Genomic DNA, 26,134 nt, shown 5'->3' with positions numbered 1-26,134 from the left:
TACCTGTGTATAAATAGTATACATAGGATAGAGTAGAGATAGAAAAGTACAAAAACTAAGGAGGATCAGGAAAATCTACTCACATAAGGTGAGACCTTAGCTGAGACTTGAAGGAATCCAGATAGTCCAAGAGACAGAGATGAGGAGGGGAGAGCATTCCAGACATGTAGTATGGCCAGAGAAAATGCTTACAGCCAGGAAATGAAAGAATCATAATGTGTTATTGTAGTTAATTTACATTGTTTTAACTTCTAGATGAAATTATTATAATTTATTCTTCTACACTAGAAGAATAGTGGAGTTAAATGAGGCAATGAATGGGTGGATTAAAAAATTATTAAATGACTCTGGGGCAGTAAGCACCATAGGATCAAATTATAATAATATTTTTGGAAGTATTTAAAGTATTAAGCATCAGAACTGGCTAATTCCTTATAAGTAAAGAGATATAAAGACAGTATTAAAGAAGTAAGTCACAGAAAATCATTGTTAGTTTATCAGCCATTTCATAGTATAAAAAATTAAATGCTACATTTCATTCTATATCTCCATTTTCTTTTCACAAGACTTGGCCCTGATGTGTATGTGTATGGATATAAATATAATGGCAACAAAAAATGACAAAAAAAGACAAATGAGAATTCAGGGGAATGTAGCCAATGAAAGTTTAAAACTTTTTTTTAAGCTGTATTATTATTTTTTGTCTTTATACCTCTCATATTTCCTAAAATAGTCCTCCTTTTTGAGTGAAAAGAAAAAATCAGTTCAACAAAAATTATATTCACATTAATCAATTATTAAAGTATATGTAGTTTTCCATAGCCCCTCAGTTCTTCAAAGAAGGAAGAAAATATATATTCTCATACCTTTTCTTTGGGACCAAGCTGGATCATTTTAATTTCACAGTACTGTTTCATTTATTTTGTCATTATTCTTTCCATTTATATCCTTGTATATGTTGTTTTTCTGACTCCACTTACTATATTTTGCATCATTTTATGTCTTCCCATGATTTTCTTTAATCATCATAGTCTTTATTATAGTACGATTATATTCCTTTACACCCATTTATATAGCTTGTTATGTTATACGTTTCCCTCATGGAAAGCATTTCTCTGCTTTGTTGTCAGTCAACACACATAAGATCTTTCTTCTTGGCATTTGACCTCCTAGGAAAGGATTTATGCATATACACATATACTGTGGATGTATACATACATATATGCATGTACATGTGAATACTTTCAACCCATACATTATCTAAATCTACCTGTATATATGCACATATCTACATTTCATACACATATATATTTGTTTGTGTGTATATATATATGTGTGTGTGTGTGTGTGTATCCCAAGGAGTAAGTTTCAGTTGAAAGGACATTTTAATAACTTTCTTTTCATAATTCTAAACAAACTCCTGTCTGGTATATTTGTACAAATCTATAGCCCTAACAACAATACATTAATATCCTTGCCTTTACACAGTCCCTCCAGCATTAACTATACCAATATTTTGGTATTTTTGCCAATTTGCTGTCTTTAAGGTGAAACTTCAAGAAATTGTTTTGATTTGCATTTCTCTTATTCTTGGCGATTTAAAGTATTCTTTCCTATAGTTAATAGTTATGTGTGTGTTAATGATAAAAAATACCTAGCAATTATACAGTTTTGGATTTGCAAAGTGACTTATAGATGATTTCATTTGATCCTCTCAACAGCCCTATAAGGTAGGGGTTATATTGTCATCCCCATTTTACAGTTGGGGAAATTGAGGCTGAGAGGCTGTCATCAGTTAATAAAATAATTGCTACCAAGCCATTCAGATGCATTTGCCAGTTTCTGATATCAGACTCCCATTAGGGACATTTGATGCAAAGATGTCCACTATTTCTCTCCCTAACACTTTTTTTTTTTAACAGAATCATTTATAAATAGCATTGGAGGGTGGCCCAGTGGGAGTCAGAAGACCTGGGGGAAACTTCTGCGTCTGACTTTGATCACCTGTGTCGTGTGTGACTTTGGTTAAATCCCTTCACTCGTCTGGACTTTAGTTTCCTTGTGGAAAACTGCCTGGGACGTACAGCAGAGGCTGGAATACCTCGGGGAGATGTGACCTATTTGCTATCCCTGAGGGCTTCAGCTGAGACTCCTCCTCTGACCCTGCCCCGTTCTCTAAGCCTGGGCGGTCCTCTGCGAGGGCCACGCCCCCTTCCCGTTCAGTCCTGAGTTCGCGAGGACGTCTCCTCCCCCTTTTCCTCAGAGCCAATCGGTCGCCTCGGAAGCCTCCAACTGACCAATGGGAAGTTAAGTGGGCGGAGGGGTTCTTCCCTGGTGGTCACCCGGGGCGAGAGTAATTTGCTACGCTGTGATCGGACCTGACGTAGTGTCAGCACCTCACGGGTTACCCTCCACATCCTCGACGTCTTTCCGGCCGGCGTAGCCATGTGGAGCCGCTGGAAGCTGCTGAACCTGGGCTGCCGGTGAGCGGGAGGGCCGCATTCCCGCAGTCACGGGCCTCTTGGCTGGGCCTGGGGTGGGTGCGGAGTAGGTGAGGTGAAGGACGTAAGGAAAGGAAGCCCGACGGGGACCAGGAACCTATGTTCAGCGGGCCCCTGCTGTGGCGAGTAGATAATACTGCCCAGGATACTGCTGCTGCTGCTGCCGCTGCCGCCTATTCCTGGGGCTTCGGGGCCAGACATTTGACCGGGAGCAAAGCACAGCCTGACCAGGGGCTTATCTGTCTACAGCAGCAGGGGACCTCGGAGCCCAGCAAGGTTACAGTGGGGCAAACAGAGACCCAGAGAGGCTACAAGTCTGGCCTTTTTGCTGTCCGTTCCCCAGCTCTAGGCTCTTTCTCTAGCTATATATCACGCCTGGGATGCCCTCTCTCCTCATCTTCACCTTCCTGGCTTTCCTCATGTCCGGGATAAAATCCCTCCTAATGCAGGAATGCTTTCCCGGTCTCTTAGTTCAGATGTCTTCTCTCTTCTGAGAATGCCCCTTTTATGCTCTGTACCACTTGTTTGCATGTTGCCTCCTCCTTTTAGGCTGTGAACTCCTGGAGGGCAGGGACTGCTTTCCTTTTCTTTGCGTCCATTCCCTAAGTTTATGAAGCTCACTGTAAATGCTTCTCGGATTGGCCTACGATATCACGCAGAGGTGGGATTTATACTTGGGTCTTTACTCTTCCCCAGTCCACACCAAATTTAAAAGGCTCCTCCACGTGAGCTGCCCTTGTTCTTGTGGGATTGTGGAGTCAGAAAAGGTAGGGGATCAGATCCTAGCTTCATGATCTTGGGCAGATCACTTAACCTCTTTGGACCTCAGTTTGCCCATCTGTCAGATGAAGGGGTTGGCCTTGAATGGTTCCTAAATTCTCTTTTAACTTTAAGTCTGTAATTCTGTCCCAGAGGATCTTAACTGTGTGTGCTGTTATTACCTCCATTCAAAGATAAGGAACCAGTAGTTCAGTGTCTTGCCTGAATAGCAAGGGTTTGAGGAAGTATTTAAGCTCCCTGGTTTGAGCCCAACACTTCTCCTTATTGTATGTTTTTAATCCATGTCTCAAACCCCCTCCCCAAGGTAGGCATTTAAATACCAAAAAGAAAAAAAGAAACAAGAATATGAGAGAGGCACCTCCTCTTCTGGTCTCAAGTAGACTAGCCATGATGGTTCTCTTCCCTTCACTGAGTCCTGATTCTCCCTCTTCTGTTGGTTTAAGGCTGTTATTACTGATGTAGGTTATAATGAAACAGTAATTAGAAAAGCCGCTACTTCATAAGTATTAATAATATGTTTGATTCCATGAGGTAAGTATGATTTTATTGAGCACAAAGTCATTAAATAACCTTGCCTATTTAGGGTTGAAAGAGGACACCTAAGAGGCTGAACTACACTCTTAATTCTCTTCTTCCTTAAGTTTAATATAAGAAAGTCTTATGGGATCACTTGTATTTTGTAGAATTTCTAAAACAAACATTAGAACATATTAGAGGATTAGGGTTTGAATTTATATATATATGTTAATTAAGCCTTACCTTCTGTCTTAGAATCAATATTGGGTATTGGTTTTAAGGCAAAAGAGTGGTAAGGGCCAAGAAATGGGGGTTAAGTAGTTAGTCCAGGGTCACACAGCTAGGAAGTATCTGAGGACAGATTTGAACCCAGGACCTCCTATCTCTGGGCCTGACTCTCAATCCAGCTGCCCCCTGACCTCAGTTTCCTCATCTGTGAATTTTGTGGGGTTAGATTAAATTAGGGGTTCTTTATCCTGAGATCCAAGGAGTCATGAGGTCTATATAGATTTCAGGGGGCCCATTCGGTAGGAGAAAAAAAACATTTTGGAGAATGTAATTCAATATAATTAGTTTACTTTTTAAACTTTTGTATTTTATGCATATAAAGAAATTATTTTGAAAAAGGGTTGTAGACTTTATCAGCACTGCCAAAGAGGGGTCTATGAAACAAACCAAAAAAAAGTTAAAATTCTTGAACTTGATGGTTTTTAAGTCTCATTCCAGCTCCAAATCCTATTATTTTTCCATAGAAAGTGCTATGGGTTGTAAATTAACCAATTCATTTTATAAATGAGGAAATATAGAAAGGGGCCCTTCCTCTTCTAACTAGACTTCAAATCACCTCTCTATCATTTTCCCACTTTTTTCTTTGCTCCATTCTTGGAAGAAGAGAAGGTCCTTTCCCTTTCTGGTGCTTTTGATCCTATCCCTTCCTGTCTATTTCTTAAGCTTTTCCCTTTGATTGCCTTCTTTCTCTAATTTTCAGTCTTTCCCTATGCACTAGAGCCTTACAAATGTGTCTAGAGTTTGCCTATTCTCAATGAAACTTCAACCAATTGTTCTCTCAAGTTGTTCATACTCTTTCACAACCAGATTCCAAGGTGACCTTCTCTTTGCTTTCTTACCTTGAATTCACATTTTAACCCCTTGCACTTTGGCTTCTAGTCTTATCACTTATTTGAAACTATTCTTTTCAAAATCACTACTGATCTCCCAATGGCCAAATTCTATGACCTTTTTTTTCATTCTTAATTTTGTTTTATGCTTCTCCAGCATTTGATATGATCACCCTTTCCTTACAGAAATACTCTCCTCTTTGGATTTTCATGGTTCTCTCCTGATGCTTCTTTCTGCCTTTTCTCAGTCTCCTTTTATAGCCTACCCATTATTTATTGAAGTATGCAAAGTCTTACCCATGGATTAGTTGGATTCAGAACTGATTGGATGGCTGGACTAAAAGGATAATTCTTTTATTTTTTTTAAACCCTTATCTTCTATCTTAAAATCAATATTGTGTATTGGTTCCAAGAAGAAGAGTGGTAAGGGCTAGGCAATGAGGGTTAAGCCCAGCACCAACTTGTTTCCAGTCCTTGTCTCAGAGCTTTCTTTTTAATCCTTGGGTTCATATCTGAGTCCTACTGCTGTCTTTCTTGGTGATAGCTATAATTCTTTTTAATAATTGCATTCCCTTTATCTTTCATTAATTCATCCCAATGCACATAAAACCAGTCATAAATTTTTGGAATAAAGCAGCATCTCCTATTAAACAAAGGTTAGAGAAGAATTGTTACAGCTTTCCTTAAGCCACTAGGAGTAGTATGGCCTTATGTATAGTCAATCCTTGCCTAGATCTTGATCATTGTAACTCTTACTCACCATCATAGTATAATGCAATTGTTTGTATATTCTTAACCCATTTATCCATGATGTATCTGGACAAGTGAAATAGCATCTTAGCAGAGCTTCCAGAAGTTTGTTTCATTGCAGTATAATTTTTTTGTAGTAAATGCTCTAATTATATCTAATTGACCACTCCAAAGCTCTTTCAAGCTGTATGATTCTAGAATTTGCTAATCAAATAGTTGATTGTAGTATTTTGTTAACATAACTAAATTCATAAATTGGAGATTTAATTTGTTTGCTCATGTTGAAACTTATTACATTTCCAATTATTTGTTGGTTCATGAATTATGTGATGAAGACAAAACTCATTATCAGTACACTGTAATGGCACAAGACAACATAGTTAAATGAAAGTTTTGATGACATTTTACTTTTATAAAGTTAAATGTATATTGCTTTGAGAAGTTTGGGTCAAAGTAATTTTACAAAGATAAACATTTTTTAATAATGTTTTAAAATGTTAACTGATAAAAGACTTTCATACAACCATTATGAAAATATAAGGGGAAAACAAAAAGGTCTTACCATTGAAAAACTTTGAATAGAAGGCACTATTTCTAGATTTGTGAATAAGGGGCAGAATTTTAATTATCACCTTTATTAACTCTGAATGTAAACTATTCACAGTCATTGAAGCTTGTTATTGACTCATGTATCTAGATAGCTTTTTTCAAAGCAACCTAATTTTATTTGATTTTGTTTTTGTTACATATAGATTTATAAATTACAAGCCATGGAGGTGGAGGAGTAGTACAGCATGTGATAAAGCTCTAGAGTATAAAATAGGTGAAAAAATCCATGGATTCACTATAAATCAGGTATGCTCTTTGTTTTTGTTTTTTTTTAAAACCCTTACCTTCCATCTTAGAATCAATAATGTGTATTCTAATATATGATTCCAAGGCAGAAGAGTGGTAAGGGCTAGGCAATGGGGATTAAGTGATTAGCCCAGGGTCACACAGCTAGGAAGTATCTGAGGCCAGATGCTCTTTGTTTTGATAGTTTTGTGATATATTATTTATAGGCATAACGATTGTAGAAATTTCTATTGCATAGTTAAAATCTATGAGTAAGATAATAGATATTATTTTCCTTTGTATTGTTTTCCTTCATACTTACTTAGAAGGAAAAGATGCATCGCCAGATGCAAAAATTTTTACTGTGAAATAAAAATTTCATTCTTTATTTTTTAATGGTTTTAGAAAAATTATGCTTCCTTAGTTTGATGCAACTTATTCCTTAGAGGTGTTTTTAAATTCTTGTCTCATGTCAAATTTTAGGGAAATAAAATTTCAAATCAAATTCTGAGTCCATTTTGAAAAAGTAAAATAATAACTCATTAAGGATATTATTAAATATCTAAGCTGTAGGTTCATTTTTCATAGTATTCAGTTAACCTTTAGAAATTTGAAACCACAGGGAAATTAATATATGCAAATTATGCTCAAATAACTGTCCAGCAGACTATTTCAGTCTTGGGAAAGTAATTATTTTAAGTTAGTTTCACAGCATTAACTGATAAAAAGCAATTTAAACTGTTTGTTGCTTAAATTAAAAAAATTTTTTTAAATCTCATTATGTGTAAATTAAAATGTTACTTATATTTTTCTTTTAAATGTAGGTAACACCTCTCCCTGAGCTATTCTTAACTGCTGTGAAACTCAATCATGACAGCACAGGTGCTCAATATTTACATGTGGCAAGAGAAGACAAAAATAATTTATTTAGGTATGTTACAAAATGTATATTCTTGAGATTTTTTTCCCTTTTGAAACACTACACATTTATAAGAAAATTAAAATAGCATTTCAATTATTTTCCTTCCTTACTATTTACCATTTGCCCTAGTACATAGAAAAATTCTTTTGCATTAGATTATAAAGTCCCTGAAAATGGAGACAATACCTTATTTGTTTTGAGTTTCTCTTAATAATCAGCATAGTGCTTTGCTGCATAGTGTTCAAGAAATGTGTGCTTTGCTGATTGAAGTAATTTGAAATGAATGATGAAAACGTAATTTCACTACAAGTTTCTTTTTACTTATATTAGAATTTTTACTATAATTTGAGAAAATATTTTTCTACATAAACAATAATAAAGTATTATGTTGATAGAAGGAAACCTTTTAAAATTATTGTTGGTATAGCATTTAAAAGAGGAGCAAATTTTTGGATAGTTTCATTTTGACATTTGTATGAATTGCACTCTTTGTGGTGTTAGATCTTAAAATCTTTTTTCCCCCGATCAGTGTCCAGTTCCGTACTACTCCAATGGATAGTACTGGTGTTCCACATATTCTTGAACATACTGTACTTTGTGGCTCTATGAAGTATCCCTGCAGAGATCCTTTTTTCAAAATGCTAAACAGATCATTAGCCACTTTTATGAATGCATTTACAGGTGAGTGCAGTCTGTCTTTTGAGATTGTCACATTTACCATTGCTGAAATAGGATTGACTTTGAAAATGTATTTGTAGATGATGGTTGTCTTCTTCTAAGCTCTTTGCCTGCACTATTAGAAGACTGTAATTAAATGGAATTAAAAAGTTTTAATGGGCTTGGGATGCTAGAGTAATGGAAGGTGTTTTATATATTCAGTCTTGTTGTTGTAGTAATCAGATGTTAATACCTATAATAGGATTATGGAAGCTAAGGTTTCAGAATCTCAGAAATGTAGCCCTAAATTTAGTTAGGAAATTAGAAAATATTTTTAAATAATCAATTTAAAAATCAAAACACATTTAATGATATTTTATTATGAACTAGAGAATATAAACGAAAGCAATAACTTGCTCAATAATACCTTTTTCTTTCCAATGTTGATTTCAGTAACTATCAGACTATTAAGTAGTTGTATTAGAGCTTTGTGACTTATTTTTGTCATTTAGAAAAGATATGATAAAAGATGTGGGTGTGATCAGTTGACCACCAATGGACTCTTCTTGACCATTGTTCATTGTTCATCTGATTAAAGGATCATATGATTTTGAATAATATTTCACAATTTCTCCAGAAACATTTGAAGTATATGTAGCAGAGATAGAACTTAAAAAGTCATACTCCTCTTTAGCATGCATAGCAGCATCACTTAGATTTAAGTATTTCTTAATTATAAAATTGAAAATGTAAAATTGAATTCCTACTTAAGTGAAGGACCGTAAAGGAAAAGTTGAGTGGAAAATGTGTAATTTTCTTAAGGATTTTTTGTAACATAAAATTTTTCTTTTCAATTTTACCCAGCTAGTGATTACACATTATATCCATTTTCAACCCAAAATTCCAAGGATTTTCAGAATCTCCTCTCAGTATATCTGGATGCAGTCTTCTTTCCATGTTTGAGGGAATTAGACTTCTGGTATGTAGCACCTAAACATATTGATTCTAAAAAGAATCAATTAAAACCAATGATCTTATAATTATTTGTCATTTAGGCAAGAAGGTTGGAGACTTGAACATGAAAATCCAACTGACCCCCAATCACCCCTGGTTTTTAAAGGAGTCGTTTTTAATGAAATGAAAGGAGCATTTGTAAGTTTTTCTTTTGTAATTTATATTAAAAGGATTACCCTAGATATTTGAATAAGACAAATGTATTTGTTCTGGTTTGAAATTATCACCTAGTTCTCATCCTTCTCCCTCCCCTTCTCTCCCTCACTGAAAACCTTTATCTTATAACTATATAGATCCAGTATGCGTAATAGGTGGTGAAAATCAGTAGAAATAGATGTTGCTCATGGCAAGTCTTAATTTTTTTCCATCTTTACTAAAAGTTCAAAGAAGTAAGATAAATGGATAATCAGGATTATAATAGGTAGAAGAGAACATTCTAGTACTAGGGAATGATATGAACAAAGGTACAATGTTAGGAACCTTGGTAATAATTAGTAGTTTACTATGATTGGAATATAGGGTATACAGAGAGAAGCCTTGTGGACTAATACAGAAAAGGAATCAAATTATAGAGGGACATTCATGAGATCAAAGTAGTATGGACTTTATTAGGAATGCTTTGGGGAGCAATTGAATTTTTTGATTGGTAGAGATTAACATAATCAGATCTGCACATTAGGAGTATCCCTAAGTAGAATTGGAAGTGATCTTTAGGAAATCGTGTATTCCAAGACCAAAGAGATTAAGTAATTAACTAGTAGCAAGGCTAATACTAAGCAAACTCAATACGAATCTGTTTTCCTTCTCATATACTGTGCTGTTTTACCTTTTTGTAATGGCATGTAAAGGGAGAGTTGGGAGTCAGAAAGACCAGTTAATATATTTTTGCTGTAGGGTAAGCAATGAAGTTATTAGCTTTGGTAGTCACTGTGGCAATAGAAAGCAGGGAATAACTATAAGACTTTATGAAGGACTAGCGGGATTTCCCAGCAGACTATTTTTGAGAAGGAAAGAGGGAGAATTCAAAGATTAGCATGAGATGTCAAGCAGATGTGATTAGGAGAGTGATCGATGCCATTATCAGTAATAGAGAAATTAAAAGGGAGGGGAGGCAGTGATGAGGAAGAGGAGAATGAAGAATTAGATTTGGGACCTGATTTTGAGGATCTGTCAAGATCTTTAGGAGGAAGTATTCAGTAGGAACTTTGAAATTGAGGCTGGGATTTTGGTCAGGGCTGGTAATAAGATTTAAAGCTGTCTGTATAGAGGAGATAGTTGAAACCCTAAGAGAAAATGGAGGGAAAAAAGAATAAAAGATAAGATGAAATGTTGAGTGAGATATGCCTTCTGGTTGTGTTCCCTGTGGAACCTCAACATTATTGCAAGGAACCCGGTAATGTAGCCATACCAATTGTTGCCATTTTGATTTTTATTTTGGTTCCAACAAAATATTCAATTTGACTTGATGTTTTTCAAGGATATGTAGCTGTTTTTAAAATAGGTAACATGAAAGGATTACTGAATTTATGGAAGTTCTTTGTTATCAGATTTTTTATAACCCTTCTGTGTTAAAAATCAGTACTGAGTATCAACTCCAGGGCAGAAGAGGTGTAAGAGCTAAGCAACTGGAGTTAAGTAGCTTGCCCAAGGTCAGACAGCTAGGAAGTGTCTGAGGTCACATTTGAACCTAGAACCTTTGGTCTCTAGGCCTGGCTCTCAATTATCAGATATGTTTTTGATCAATAAATGTTGATGGCATAGAGTCCATTATGTTAGTGTTTTGTTAATTTTGTTTTTATATTAATCTAAAATATTAGAACCACCTATAAATGGGCAGAAGGAAAGGTAAAGAGAAGTAAGTATAAAACTAGAAGAGCTGACAAAGCTGAGGGAAGAATGTTAAGAGAAGGAATGATTAGATGTGTCCTGTATTGGTCCCAGAGGTTCAGAAAATGCCATTAGACTGACTGGATTGGTAACTTTTGGTTTCCAGTTTTCAAGTGTAGTGGATACATCATATAATGACATCATTTCACCTTCTTCCCACCCTGAAGTAGACTATATAATTTTCCCTATTATTCTTGGTCACTGGCTTCTATTTCAGTTATTTATTCTTCCCTGATCTCTCAAACTATATAATATTTATTGTATTTATATACATATATGCACATATATTTTCTCTTAAAACAAATTTTAATTTCAACAAATGCTATAAATGCATGCCACAAAGACTGTTTATTATTCTAATGTTTTCATTTCAAGACAGACAATGAGAGGATATTCTCACAGTATCTTCAAAACCAACTCCTTCCTGATCATACTTACTCAGTTGTATCTGGTGGTGATCCACTAAGCATCCCTGATCTTTCATGGGAACAACTTAAACAATTCCATGCTACTCATTATCATCCAAGTAATGCTAGGTAATAGTCTTTCTTTTGGTACTTAAACTTGTTAACAATTTTTTTTCTTTTAGTTTACCATATATTTTTATAAATGATTATGTAATTGAAGTTTAATAAAAGATTGCATTCTTATGGTAATTAACTTAAATATGAAGTTTCTGCTTAATGTTCACCAGTACCTTTGTAACTTAGATTACTTATTTAAGCTTTTTGGATACCAAGAGACTGAAAATAATAGAACTTGGACAAAATGTGTACGTTTTGAGAAGTTTCTTGATTTTTGTATTAAATGCCAGTGTAACTTCTATTTAGAAATTCTACAAGCTGTTTTACTATTGTTGATAACTTAAAATTATATTTAATATAAAGATCATTAAATTGTTTTACTACATGTGTTATCTTGGGCCATGATAAGTGTTATGGGCAAAGAAGACTATTTGCTATAATGTAAAAAAAAATAATTTTAACTTGATGTAGGGATGTGAACTTAAATTTTTTTGTTGTTGTTTAGTAGATAGAGGTCTGGTTGAGGGGAGGGGATAGTGTTAATATTCAGAATTGTTAATAGGGACCTTCTTCAATTTGGGGCCGGGGTTTTGGGAGGCCAGGCAGCTATTTTCCAGTAGAATTAAGTAATCATAGAAATTAGGATAAAAGAGTATTGAAGTAACTGTCTTATTGACTTTTTAAAAGACTGCTTGTTTTGCACTTAACCTTTTTTCGGCTTTGTTTTTGTTTAAATTCCCAATTTTTTTCTGATGCACTGGTTCCCTTTTGTCTTTGTGGTTAAACTGAAGACTATTCTTAACTGAATCTTTTTTGAGCCAGGAAATTACCTTAGACTGTTCTGAATTGTATATATTAACAAGCTATTTAAGAAATTGTTATGGTAGTTCTTTATGGCCAAACTAAATTAAAATAAGCCAACTTTCTTTTCCTAAATATTCAGATTTTTTACTTATGGCAACCTTCCATTGGAACAGCATTTGAGGCAAATTCATGAAGAAGCACTAAGTAAATTTCAGAGAATTGAGTCTAGTACTACAGTTCCAGCCCAGAAGCTTTGGGATATACCTGTAAGCATTTGATCTATAATGTGTTTACTTATTATAGTTTCTATTGATTAAGATTGACAGATGATTTTTAAGTCAAAAAAAGTTTACATGCTTTTTTTAAGCTTGCTTCACCCCAAAGAGAAAAAAAATTTATATTATTTAAAAAGAAAACATTGTAGAGAAAGGCATTTCTTTGAAACAGATTACTTATGCTTTGTGATTTAAATGTAATTTAAATTTTTGTTAAAATATTGCTCTATTTTTAGAGGGAATACCATGTGACATGTGGTCCAGATACATTTGCAACAGACTCAACTAAACAAACAACCATCAGTGTCAGTTTCCTTTTGCCAGAGTAAGTATGCTAAATACTAAGTTGTTGGTTTTTTTTTAATTTAGAGAATTTAAAGTCCATTAGAAAAACAGGCATATAAAGAACTTTCAGAAAAGATTCAATATTTTTCTATAAATAAAAAATTTTAATTGAAACTATGTTAAAGAAATTTTCATACTTCAGTTTTTAGGAAAAGGGAAATGTTAAATAATGAACTGTATTTTATAAACTGTCAACAAGGTAAACATTAATTCGTTTTATTTATAAAGTGATTATTGAGAAGAAGCACACTGCTTGTTCTAAAGGAGATTTGGGAGAAGGGTTTTATTAGACTATGTGTAGCTTGGTGCTTCATTTTGTAAATTTTATGAAATGATGGAAGGGACAAGGAAATATAGGATCATAGTTCTAGAGTTTGGAAGGGTGGTTGTAGACCATCTTGCCCAACTCTCATTTTTACATAAAAATGAACATTGTAGTTCAGTTTCTAAATTTTCTTATCAATGCAGTATTACAGATATATTTGAAGCCTTTACCTTGAATCTTTTGTCTTCACTACTCATTGGTGGACCTAATTCTCCATTTTATAAAGCTTTAATTGAATCGGGTCTTGGCACAGATTTTTCTCCTGAGGTTGGGTGAGTGTTACTGTTGTTATTTTTTTCAATTAATAAAAATTAGATTTTCTCTACTGTCCTCATTGAAAAAAGTTAAAAATGAGATCCTAGTAAATACGCATTTGGACCAAAGGGAAAAAAATTGCATTGGCCATGTCCAAAAACCACATGGCACATTTCGTCCCTGAGTCTGTCCCCTCAAAGTGTGTTTCTTCATTAGACCTCTGGAAGTGTGGTTGAGCATTGCATTGATCAGAATCCTTAAATCTTTCAACATTATCTATTTTTATGCTGCTATTATTATTGTGGAAATTGTTCTTTTCCTGTTTACTTCATCTTTCATCTTCATTCAGCTTTTCTAGGCTTCACTGGAACCATTCCTTTCATTGTTTCTTATGGCACAATAAATTTCCACTGCATATCATAATTTTTTTATACATTTTGGTCTTTTTTCTCTCTTTCTACATCTCTCTAATAGATATAGGCAACTCCTAAAACATCTGTTGCTGAAAAGGTTCCAACTTGCTTTGGTAGAAGGGTTTTCCTTACCTAGGAGTTCTCAATACTAATGAAATCACAGATCCACTGCCTATCTCTACCCTGCATTATATTAAGTAGAAAACAACTTTTTACATTTCAGTATTTTGTATAGCTTAGCTATTCTTTTTCCTTAGGTTTAATTTTTTAGAAGTTTCATTAACTACACTAGAAATGGTTGCTGCATCTATGAAGAAAACTATTATTTTAAAACAATGATGCTTTCATTTAGCCATGGAGTGTTTAGAGACTTCTAAGGTTTTTTATAGATATTTTTTCTTTCTAAACATGATATCAATAAGTCAGTTTTGAAAGTGGCTATTTATAAAAGCTATTCAGATTCCAGCATTTTCAGGATGTTTGTATTCCAGGTATAACGGCTATACAAGAGAAGCATACTTCAGTGTGGGCCTGCAAGGGATTGCTGATAAACACATGGAAACAGTCAAAAACATTATTACTAGAACAATTGATGAGGTTATTGAGTAAGTAAGAATGGATTATTAACAATTTTGAACAAGTTCTCTCCAGGACCATAGTTTAAAAAGCATTAAGTGATCTTATCTATTTTTTTTGTGTGTGTGAAAAAGATGACCTTTTTTCTTTTTTTTTAACTTCCTAAAGTGTGTAACTGGTATTTAGCTCATCTTTAATTATCTTAATGTATTATGTCACAATTGATAATAGTATTTGCATTTAGTTTGTTCTATAATTTTAGAGGCTTCATTTATTTTTTCGTTTGTTTTTATCCTTTAGGAAAGGATTTGAAGATAATCGAGTTGAAGCTTTATTACATAAAATAGAAATACAAATGAAGCATCAATCTACCAGTTTTGGACTTGCTCTAACATCAGTATGTAATTATTTAATTTTGTTTCACCTAGATCATTAAAAAAGTCAAATATTTTTAGAAATATACAATTAATGTTCCTTGTTAATATTGAAACAATAAAGTATTTTGTCTGCATTGTTCATTTGCCTTGGTTAACCATTTTCAGGTAAAATCTTCCTATTTAATCTGAAATGTTAATCTAGTTTAATCAAGTTTAATTTTGAGATACTTTGTGTCTTTTCATGAGAAGTACATTTATATATTTGATACATAAAGTGGGCATTTTCAATTGATTTTAGGGTCATTTCCTTATTATACTTTAAAGTGGAACTTACTATTTTTTTAAATTGTATGTTAGTGTCCACTATTTATATAGTAAATAGAACTTTTCAGTGCCATATTATGACGGCAAGAACATAATGCTGGATTTTCATAGTATTTATCTAGTAGATAGATATCATCGTAAACTGGACACTTTGTAGGTTTTATCAAGCTGAAAAGACTTCAGGTATATGTTATGTCTCTTAACCCTGGACCAGGCTCATTTTAGAGAAGTTTACCACTGGAAGGTTACCTGTCAAGAGAGGAAAATTTTTTGGCCTTATCAGCTCAAGTCAGGCATAGAATGATTGCAGTCTACAGTTGGGTATTGGTTTATCAGTAAAATCATAGATCTTTAAAGAATTGAATATTGAATATTAATTTAAAGGAATTACTCTGTATTGTAATTGTACTTGGCTATCCTCAACTTTTGGATATGTACAGGTCAAGTGACCTTAAATAATCTATCATAACTTACTGGCACTGGTATATCTTGAAACCAAACTTAGTAAGCCTTTTGTCATTCCCTGTGTTCCTGATGGCTTATATGAATGGTATAATGGAATAGGTAATGATAATGGTAATGGAATAGGTAAGGGAACATAAGAGATCCTACACACTAAGTATTTTGTTCTGGCCCCAGGCTCAACCCAGGCAGGACTAATTAGTCCTTAGCTGGAGGGGCCTCAGTCTTAAGCCAAGGACCTGAGGATGCAGGGAGCCTCTCTCAAAAGGGTAGGCCTCTCCTGAGGCTAGTCCCTTCAGAAAACCCAGGAAAGGAGTCAGCCTTTTCACTCACCCCAAGTGGTAGTTCTAAAGAAGATAGAAGCAGTCTGAGGTCTTCAGCCAGAGCTTCTCTAAGGTGAAGTTGAAGACGAAAGACCACAAGACCCCTCACAGGAAGTTCTTGGCATTTTAAAAGATCATTTCTTTCTTGTTGTTACTTCCTGTGACATCCTTCTATTTCATGTGTACCAACCACAGCTAAAGCTTTTCTTAGGACTGCCCAGGAGACACATGTGGGTCACAGACCTACCTCCCCCACTCAAGTGTAAGTGGGGTGTATATATTTCTGGTGATTAAATCTAAAAATAGGCAGGGGAGAGTTAATTTAATCTTCACAGTGGCTTTAATTTTCCCAATTTGGATTGGGATTTTGTGGTCAGTATATCATATATAAAATTATGCCCATAGGATTTCATATCTGAAAGAAAATAAGTAGTCTTGTCCTACTTCAGTACATTGTGATTAGAGGAATGTTTTCTAACCAGAATATACATTGCATACCTAATGAAAATTATTTATTGTAGTATATAGCTTCCTGCTGGAATCATGAAGGGGATCCAACTGAACTTCTAAATCTAGGAAAACAAGTGACTCAGTTCAGGAAATGCCTTAAGGAAAATCCAAATTTTCTGCAAGAAAAAGTCAAGCAATATTTTAAGGTAAAAATGAACAAATTATATTCACAGTATCACAATGATCTAGGGAAAAACTAGAAGAAGATAAAAATAGAAAATTATTTTAGTTTTTTAAATAGGAAATCATAGGTTTGGGAGATGAACGATTGAAAACTGTTATACAGAGCTTATTAGTATTAGTGTCATGTAAGCTGATCTCTTTTAATAAGGAGATTTCATCAATGTACTCTACTGTTTAATGTCAGCAATTCATCTGTAACTTAAAGAATTGTTGACACTGAGGTTAATTGACTTGCTTATGGCCACACATCTAGTACATCTCAAAGGCAAAAATTAACCTTCAATGTCAGAAGCAGGACAGGATCCCATTCTTCCGGACTTGAAAGCCAGCACTCTATCCTTGATGCTATCTTACTTTTTTAGTACATGTTAACAGTGGCAGAGCCCTTGTATAACACTAGTGTTGAGCAAAAGTAACAATATAGGATAAGGGTAACTGTTATTTTCTATACACAGTTTTTTCAAAACATACACACATATTTCAAAGGATGTGTCAACCTGTGTTAAATCTGAATCACTTTAAGAATGAATCATATTGCTATTGTGGAAAGGAAGAGTATTTTCTTACTCTATAAAATATGGTTACTATGCTTTTGTGATCTCTTTGTGTCCTCACAAGTTTTTAGTTCTTGAAATTGTACACATGATTTTAAATCAGTTTACTTTTTACTATTTTGTTTACTATTTATCTGGCAACCTGCTGTGCGTTTTTAAAGCAGTAGGCTCTTTTATGGAATTTACAATCTGATAAAGATAGGACAAGTTAAAGTATATTACACATGAATACTTAAAACAAGCATATTAACAAAATTGGTTACAACTTAAGTTCGAAATACCAAGTTAGATTTCCATTCTTATTTTTTAGACTGCTGCAAATATAATTCCTTGCTTTAAGTTTTAAAATAACAATTACCTTCACATTCTTTTATTTGCAATGAATTACAGCAATATAAGGTTAGAATGAATGATTTACTTTTGCAATTGGAAAAGCATTATAATGATAGGAATCTACTGAAGTATCCCAAAAGATGCTACTTGGAATGTTTTACAACTATAGATTGTTGAGACTTCATGTGATTATGATTGGATATTTTTATTAATAGAAGTAAAGTTAACCTCTTAGCTATAGAGAGTGTTATGCTCTAAATTAGGCTGTCATTAAATGTCTTATTCTTTCATAGTTATTTGTCCGTTCCTTCCCTTATCCCCTCCCCCCCAAAAAAACCCTAATTTTTCAGTGTGTCATGGAAAGTCTTTAGCAATCAATTTGAATTTAAAAGTATTCATACTCATTACATACATTACTCTGCTTAGGAAAAACATTTCTATTTTATAAAGTTTTGGGATATTTGTTACAGGTGTCAATTTTTTAAAAACAAAGTTGATTTTAATTTTTGACATGCTTGAATAAAAATGGCAAAAGTCTTCACAAAGCCTTCTGTAGTGAGAACCTTCTCTGCCTCCCTGCACCCCAAATCCCTAGTAACACAGTTTTACTTTCTCTTCAGTGGTTGCTTTTTTCCTAGTCTTATATGAGTGCAGGATGATAATTACAAGTATTTCTCCTTAGGTTACATTTTAATTAATACAATAAATGTGTGAATTGTTTTTTAATGACCTAAAGTGAATAAATACAAGGTTGAGTTTTTAGTCAGTGTTCTACTTAATTTTTGCAAGACTAATTTGTTTTTATGTAAATAAATAGTTATGGTAGTAATTAGAATAACTGTTTGGTTATACACAGAGAGAGTTTCCATTGGTAAAAGCAAATAGAATTAAAACAATTGTCTGGATAATTTTAGACAATTTTTAAAATTAATTATAGAAATTAAGACACTTGGCAAAATTCTCTATTTCATTTGGCTAGATTTATCCTGTAAACACTCTTTGTATTTTCTCTATTAATGGTAATGTTAGAGTTAAGAGGAAAGACCAATCAATATGCTATTTTTTAATATTGTCTTGATTTATTTTGCTATTGTTTTTTGTTACAGAATAATCAACATAGGCTGACTTTATCTATGAGTCCAGATGAAAAATATTATGAGAAGCAAGCACAAATGGAAACTGAAAAACTGAAACAAAAAGTTGATTCTCTTTCTATGAAAGACAGGCAACAAATATATGAAAAAGGTTAGGAATGTAGGTTTTTAAATATGGAGAAACTGTCTTTTTATTAAATGGGATTTTTCATATAATATTCTGTGATATAAACCTATAGCTCACATTAGTAGGACTGGCATAGTTAATGAAAGAAGCAGGTATTGTTTCAGTCAATCACATATTTACTTGATACCCATTATTATGTGTAAATTGGTGTAGCTAAGTGGGACAGTAGAAAAAATACTGGGTCTGGGGTCAGGAAAACTCATCTTCCTGAATTCTGATCTGGCCTCAGACACTTACTGTGTGACCCTGGAGGTAATCACTTAACTCTGTTTGCCTCATTTTTTTATCTGTAAAATGAGTTGGAGAAGGAAATAATAATAATAAATAATAAACCAGACCAATATCTTTGCCAAGAAAGAGTTAGGCACAACCGAAAACAAGTCAACAGAAACAATATGTATATTATTTTTGTATATATAATATGTTCCTGGCTCTTAGAGCAATGCAAAAACATGTCAGACATAAAGAAGAATGATACAACTTAGTGAGTTGGTATGGGGAGTAAAGAAAGGAGAGGGCATAGTAAAACTCCTGGTTTCTTGGAAGGAAAACTAATGCAATGGTGCTGCCACTAAAAGGAGAGAATTTGGGCTTGGGAGGGAGAAGATTAATTTTACATTTTTTAAGTTAGGAGCAACATTTATATTACATATATTATTTAATCTTTAATATCAATTTATTCTAACTTTTACATGCGAATTCTTGCTTATATGCAAATATGTCTTTTAAGTCAGAAAATATTTTTTTTTGTGTGTTGACCTAATCATGATACTTTGATTGATTTGTTATGCCATTACTGTGGCTGTTCCCAATAATGTGACTACCTTTGATCAAAGTCTTAGTAATTTGGGAAAATGTGTGAAACGTCACTGACATCAACTAATAGTGTGATCCCACAATGTTTATAGATACATTTTCATAGTTCTATCTTCCCTTTTTAATGCTTTATTAACTTTTAGATTTTATTTGTTTTGTTAAAACATTTCAGCAGTGCTTATTTTTCTATAACTTATTTTATTCCAGAAATTACCAGGGATTTTATATTAAAAGGCATTATTATTATAATTATATCATATATTAAAAGATACATATTATATTAAAAGGTAAATGTTTAATTGAAAGAACTACTTTTAATCATTACAAACACCTAAACTTCTTTGTTTGTTTGTTTGTTTTTCAGTTAAAATGATTAATACTACAGAATAAATAAAACTTTTTTCTCATATCTCTTACTAACCAGCTTCTCCACCCCTCACCCAACATAACAAGTATATATAATCAGGTATAACAAGTTAACATTGTCCATGCCTGAAAATGCACATTTTGACCCATTAGTCGATTACCTCTCTATTACGGGATATGTTTCATCCTTATTCTTTTCAAATCATGATTGGTTGCTATTTTGGACATGATTCTGAGGTCTTTTGATTTTGGTTTCCTCTCACCTGATTGTTTTTGATCATTACATAAATTATTCTCTTGGTTATGTTAATTTCACTCTACATTGGTTATTATGAGCCTCTATCTAATTCTCAGAATCCATCATATTCCTCATTGCTTTACAGATTGCAAACTGTCTGTGACTTAAAGCCTAAGTCCTAGGAAGTTGCATGAGGTACATAGAGTATAAGTGACTTAATCAGGTTCCATAGCTAATAAACAAGAAAAACAAAAGGCTCACAACAAATACAGTCAAACAAGACAAATTCCCACGTTGGCCATGTCCAAAAATGTATGTCTCATTTTGCATTGGCAGAAAAAAACGTAGCTTCATCTTCACTTCTCTGGAATTTGTTGTTGCATTGACCTATTCTAAAGTCTTTTGTTTTTCTTTATAATGTTATTCTATATATCACTCTTCTGGTTCTTTATCATTATCAGTTCATACCAGTCTTCCTAGTTTTCTCTGAAACCACTTTGTCCTTTTATATACTACAATAATATTTTGTTACAATCCTGTACCATAATTTGTTTAGCCTTTCCTCTGTAAATGAGCACCTCTTTAATTCACAGTTCTTTGCTATTAAAAAAAAAAAGAAATGCAGTTAACATATTTCTACTTAAATGTCCTTTTTCTTTAATCTCTTTGGGGTTTGTGCCTTGTAGTAATATTATTGGCTTAAGGCATAGGCACTGTCTAGGGACTTCTTTGGATTAGTTGCAAATTGCTTTCAGGATGACTAGGCAAATTAGTATTCAAGGACTGTATTAGTTCTGTTTATACAAAAACTTCTTATGCCATGTAATCAACATCCATTTTATCTTCTGTGATCTCTTCTATGCCTTGTTTCATAATTATTTCTTCCTTATCAATAGAGCAGAAAGTAATTTCCTCACTACTCTTTTGATATGCTTATAAAGACCTATTTTAGGTCTAGATCATGTAGCCATTTGCACAACTATTCACTTTAAATATTTATTAAGTAGTTACTGTCAGATCTGTTGCTACAACTAAAAGGTCTTTACAGAAGAATTCAGATAAATGAGTTAATGATAAAAACATTTGGATCAGTTATGTGGTACAATGCCAAATTTGAGGTCATGAATACCTGAGAATAAATATTGCTTCTGACACTTATTAGCTGTGTGACCATGAACAAGACATTTAACCACTGTTTGCCTTGTTTTCTCATCTGTAAGACAGAGGTAATTATAGCACCTACCTTCCAAAGTTGTGAGGATGAAATGAAAGAATAGTTGTAAAGTACTTAGCACAGTCCCAGCATATATAGTCACAGCATTAGTATTAGTAAGTATGATTTAATGTTAGCTATTAAAAGTTTATTTATTTGGCATGTTTGAGGAAAGACCTAGAAGGGAAGGGCATGTGGCTTAATTAGAGATGCTCAAGAGAGCCAGGAGACAGGAATGAGAAGAGGGGGGAAAAACAAGAATACTTGGTAAAGCAGTCCTTTTGCACATACAGTGCTTTCATTTCTTCCTTCACTTTAGAGGCATGGAATCAGGAGGGTGAAAAATGCAGCTTTGTTATAATTTGGTAAGACCACATCTTGAATCCATATTTTAAAAAGGATGCTGACAAACTAGAACATTTCTAGAGGCCAGCAATTAGGATATTGCAATATGCATCAACTTATGGAATTAATGTTTAAACTGGAGATGTAAATGGCCAACAAAGCTGTCTAGTGTTTGAAGCACTCTTTGTGGAAAGAGATAAGATTTGTTTCATTGGGTCCCAGAGGGCAGAATTAGGAATGATGGAAGACCGTTGTAGAAAAGCAGATTTTGGCTTCCTATCAAGTCAGAGCTGTCGAAACAAAAGGAACTACTTCAGGATGTTATGGAGGCCTAGTCATTAGAGTTCTTCAGGCAGAAACTATATACTCACTTGGAATTTAATGGAATGATTCCTGTTCAGATGTGGCTTAAAGGAGATGATCACAGAGGTCTCTTGTCCACAGATTTTGTGACTGACGGCTACTACTATTAATTTGGAAAATACTGTTTACTTTCATTGTGGGATGTTTTATGATCTAGAAAGCTTTAAAAATAATTTATGAAACATATTAATCAAAGTTTTAGAACTACAGTATTCACAAAACAATCAGCTAAAAATGAAGGTTTATAATGTTTAATTGAGTCTGCATGGTTGCAGAATCAGTTAATATAATAGGATTGTATACATTTTAAAAAATTGAAACCATAAATAACCTATTTTTTTGTCTTTTAGGTTTAGAGTTACGGACTTTGCAAAGTAAACCACAAGATGCTTCCTGTCTACCAGCATTAAAAGTGTCTGACATTGAGCGTACTATATCCTTTACTGAGCTGGATATAGCATTGGCAGGTCATTGTAAAATTTGGCTTCATTTAAATTGCTTTGAATAAATGAGACACATAATGCGCTTTTCTCTTAAGAATTATAGTTTCATGGGGCAGCTGGGTGGCTCAGTGGATTAAGAACTAGACCTGTGGATGGGAAGTCCTGGGTTCAAATGTGGCCACAGATGCTTGCTAGCTGTATGACCCTGGGAAAGTCACTGAACCCCCATTGCCTAGCCCTTACCACTCTTCTGCCTTGAAACCAATACATAGTATTGATTCTAAGATGGAAGGTAAGGGTTTTAGCAAAAAAAAAGGGATTTCAGAATTCAGACCAGTGAATCTTTATCTCTAGTTGCCTATATCTGTGACTGCCAACCTCCTGGGAACCTATCCTCTTGCTAGTATGATGACCTGTTCAGTTAGTATTTTGATTTTGGTTTTCTTTGGAGATGGCTTGGTGTGATTTTATATGTTTCCCTTTTTGAAGTTAGTTAAGGGCATAGATCCTGGTACTAGCGTAGTGCAGGTTTTCTTTCAGAGGAAGGAAAAGGAAGACAGACCAGATCCTGGAGCCTTCACTGCTGTAGTAATCAGATTGCCTTCTAGGTTGCTTCCTTTGTACCTACCCACGTTAGCCATTTTTAGGTCACAGTGGTAGGATCTTAACTTTACCATGGTATGTGGTCCTATTTAGACCTTTCATGAGGAAGATCTGTATTTGTTCTGTCTGCTTTTATTGTAGCATGACTGTACTCTCACATTGTTTATAGAGAAATTAACCTTTTTATGCTAGAGTTCTTGATAAAGTAAGGAGGGATTTTATATTGCATCAATTCTTATTTGTAAAAAAAAGGAAACGAATGATTATTTGGATTATTGTCATGAAGATACAACATCATCATCCATATTTGTTGAACTATTTTGTGTAGATCCAATAGATCTACAAAAAGATACTGAATTTGAGGAGGTTGGACTTGTTGGGGATGAGATTATATGTGTAAAAAATAAATAACAGTATAAGGTAGCAAATGTTACAATTCTTAAAAAAAAATGCTTGAGTTCACAATTGCAAATGATCCTGAAGAGCTGATTTGATTGAGGAAAACTTATTGAGTTAGGGCCTAAGGGAGGAAAGCAAAGATTTGAAGCTTAGAGAATCAGTGGAATCCTGGGGCAGCTAGATAGCACAGTAGGTAGGTAGTCCTTCATGTAAGTTAAGAGGAACTGGGTTCAAATTAGGTCTCAGATACTTGTGGTTGTATGATTCTGGACAAGTCACTTAATCTCAATTGTCTTAAAACTGATTCTAAGACAGAAGATAAAAGAAGGAAAGGAAGGGAAAGAAAGAGGAAAGAAGGAAGGCAGGATCCCACTCCCTCAGAAATCCAGAACCAGCTTTCCTGACTCCCAGGCTAGTGCCCTTTGAGCACAATGCTGCCTTCTCCCTAGTACTCAAGATAAAAATTCACACTTTATTTCTTCAACTGCCTCTCCCTGTTCTGAGTGAGGATATATGAGTGGTTTAGTGATAGAAATTGTAAGTTTTAAAGTTTTATTTTATTTCTATCTAATGGAATGAAAAGTATATTTAGACCTGATTTGAGTCCTAAATCTTTGTTAGTCATATGACCATGGACAATTCATCAAATTTCTCTGGGAATCACTTTCCTTATCTGTAAAATGAGAAATTTGTTTGTCCTTGAAGGTCCCTGCCAACTCTACATCTTATTTTAAAATAGTAGGCGGGGGGAGGGGGAGGGGCAGCTGGGTAGCTCAGCGGATTGAGAGCCAGGCCTAGAGACAGGAGGTCCTGGGTTCAAATGTGATCTCAGACACTTCCCAGCTGTGTGACACTGGGCAAGTCACTTAACCCCCATTGCCTAGCCCTTACCACTCTTCTGCCTTGGAACCAATACAGAGTATTGATTCCAAGACAAAAGGCAAGGGTTTAATAAATAAATAAATAAATAAAATAATAGGCAGGGAGAGCAGGATCCATGTTATTGTATGAGCAAAGATGTGTAGCTCAGAATTCATAATTCTTGTTCAAGTATTGGATGAGAGGGTAGAAACCTTAAAAGCCAGACTAAGCCTTGAATGGTGAAATAATACTAGTCACAAAAAAGCAATTTCAAAAAGATAAAGCTTAACTGAAGGCAGTTTATCCATGATTATATTTCAGATTTTACTATGAATAAAATATTAAAATATTTGACCAATTGATATAAATAGATTGAACAAAAGTAAGCTGAATTACATTAAATCTGCAACAGTAACATTTTCATACATCAAAAGTAATCCTACTTCCTAGTAGTTGTTCTTGCTAACTCCATGCTAATTATAAATTTCTTTCTTTCTCTTGTAGCTGATGAAATCCCTGTCCAGTATTGTGCTCAGCCAACCAACGGTGTGGTCTATTTCAGAGCCTTTTCTAGTCTGAACACACTTCCTGAGGAACTCAGGCCATACGTGCCTCTCTTCTGCAGTGTGCTCACCAAGTAAGATGATTTTGAGATTCATTATGAGGAGAAAGATGGCCCTCTGGCCCAGTGATGGAACCCCTAGGCCTGGAGTCAGGAAGGCCTGAGCTCAGATGTGGTCTCAGATACTTCCTGGATATGCGACCTGGGGTGGGGGGGAAGGGGAATCACTTAGCTTCTGCCTGCCTCAGTTTCCTCATTTGTAAACAGGTATAAATAATAAACGTCTCCCAAAGTAGTTATAAGAATCCAGTGAAATAATATTCGTAAAGTGTTTATCATAGCATCCTGCACATATTAGGTGCCCTATAAAGGCTAACTATTATTATTGTTAGTATTGCAGGGGATGAATTTTTTTTATCACCTACATTGATTTGTAGTGATTATTTCCAAGATAGAATTCTTTTCTTTTATGCTTTACACTGCTGTATTTTAAAAGTAATACCTATAAAATCATATTTGTACACAGATGAGGAGGAGCCAGAAGAGAAGGAATTCTCATATGCATTGCTTGTCTTTTGGCTCCTTCTCACTGTACAAATGTTAAGTCTTGGGGGAGAAAATACCCCTTCCCTTTACCCTTTGAATCCGGTTTAACATTAAGTGATGTTGATGTTCAAGGCATGCTCTTACAGTGCCAGTGATATGCAGGAAAAACAACAGAATTCTTACAGTCAAAGAGCTTTGTAGCATCTAGGCAGTCAACAAGCATTATTTTAGCACCTGCTTTACTAACACTAATATCTATAAAGTGGGGGTGGAAGGTTCCAGTCTGAGTAATGCTAGACAATTTGAAAAGGAAGAGGACACTTTCAACTCATGTGTCTGGAGTCTGCAGGGGGAGGCTGGTGTCTGGACTGAGTCTTTCAGCAAGAAGAGAAGGATTCCAAAAGTGAGAGACGAGGAACAATTGTATTCTAGGCAAGATGGAGTGTGTGTGAGAGAGACTGGGAGAGCCTGTGTATTTGTGAGGCAGAGATTGTGCCCAGTGGGGGCACAGGCCAAGAAAGAAGAATGAGATCACG

General features: G+C 34.3%; 1 protein-coding gene across 3 annotated transcripts in view; it reads left to right on the top strand.

Annotated features, from left to right (window-relative positions):
- Positions 1 to 2,312: 2,312 nt before the first annotated feature.
- Positions 2,313 to 26,134, top strand: part of PITRM1 (pitrilysin metallopeptidase 1) — a 42,184-nt gene continuing 18,362 nt past the window's right edge. Inside the window, exons 1-16 of one of the 3 annotated variants that reach the window (XM_007504710.3) lie at positions 2,313 to 2,483; positions 6,418 to 6,520; positions 7,324 to 7,430; positions 7,951 to 8,102; positions 8,943 to 9,057; positions 9,134 to 9,230; positions 11,355 to 11,515; positions 12,447 to 12,573; positions 12,819 to 12,907; positions 13,396 to 13,524; positions 14,412 to 14,525; positions 14,797 to 14,893; positions 16,504 to 16,638; positions 18,669 to 18,807; positions 22,535 to 22,651; positions 24,995 to 25,127. In XM_007504710.3, coding sequence (XP_007504772.2) covers positions 2,446 to 2,483; positions 6,418 to 6,520; positions 7,324 to 7,430; positions 7,951 to 8,102; positions 8,943 to 9,057; positions 9,134 to 9,230; positions 11,355 to 11,515; positions 12,447 to 12,573; positions 12,819 to 12,907; positions 13,396 to 13,524; positions 14,412 to 14,525; positions 14,797 to 14,893; positions 16,504 to 16,638; positions 18,669 to 18,807; positions 22,535 to 22,651; positions 24,995 to 25,127 — 1,853 coding nt within the window. In that variant the 5' untranslated portion in view covers positions 2,313 to 2,445. Of the gene's footprint in view, positions 2,484 to 6,417; positions 6,521 to 7,323; positions 7,431 to 7,950; positions 8,103 to 8,942; positions 9,058 to 9,133; positions 9,231 to 11,354; positions 11,516 to 12,446; positions 12,574 to 12,818; positions 12,908 to 13,395; positions 13,525 to 14,411; positions 14,526 to 14,796; positions 14,894 to 16,503; positions 16,639 to 18,668; positions 18,808 to 22,534; positions 22,652 to 24,994; positions 25,128 to 26,134 lie in introns of those variants that run through there. The other 2 variants (XM_056800000.1, XM_056800001.1) reach the window with 2 other exon arrangements.

The sequence above is a fragment of the Monodelphis domestica genome, chromosome 5, assembly GCF_027887165.1.
Source record: "Monodelphis domestica isolate mMonDom1 chromosome 5, mMonDom1.pri, whole genome shotgun sequence".
Lineage (NCBI taxonomy): Eukaryota > Metazoa > Chordata > Mammalia > Didelphimorphia > Didelphidae > Monodelphis > Monodelphis domestica.
Note: the sequence above shows the minus strand (reverse complement) of the source record. Positions and strands in the feature narration are given on the sequence as shown.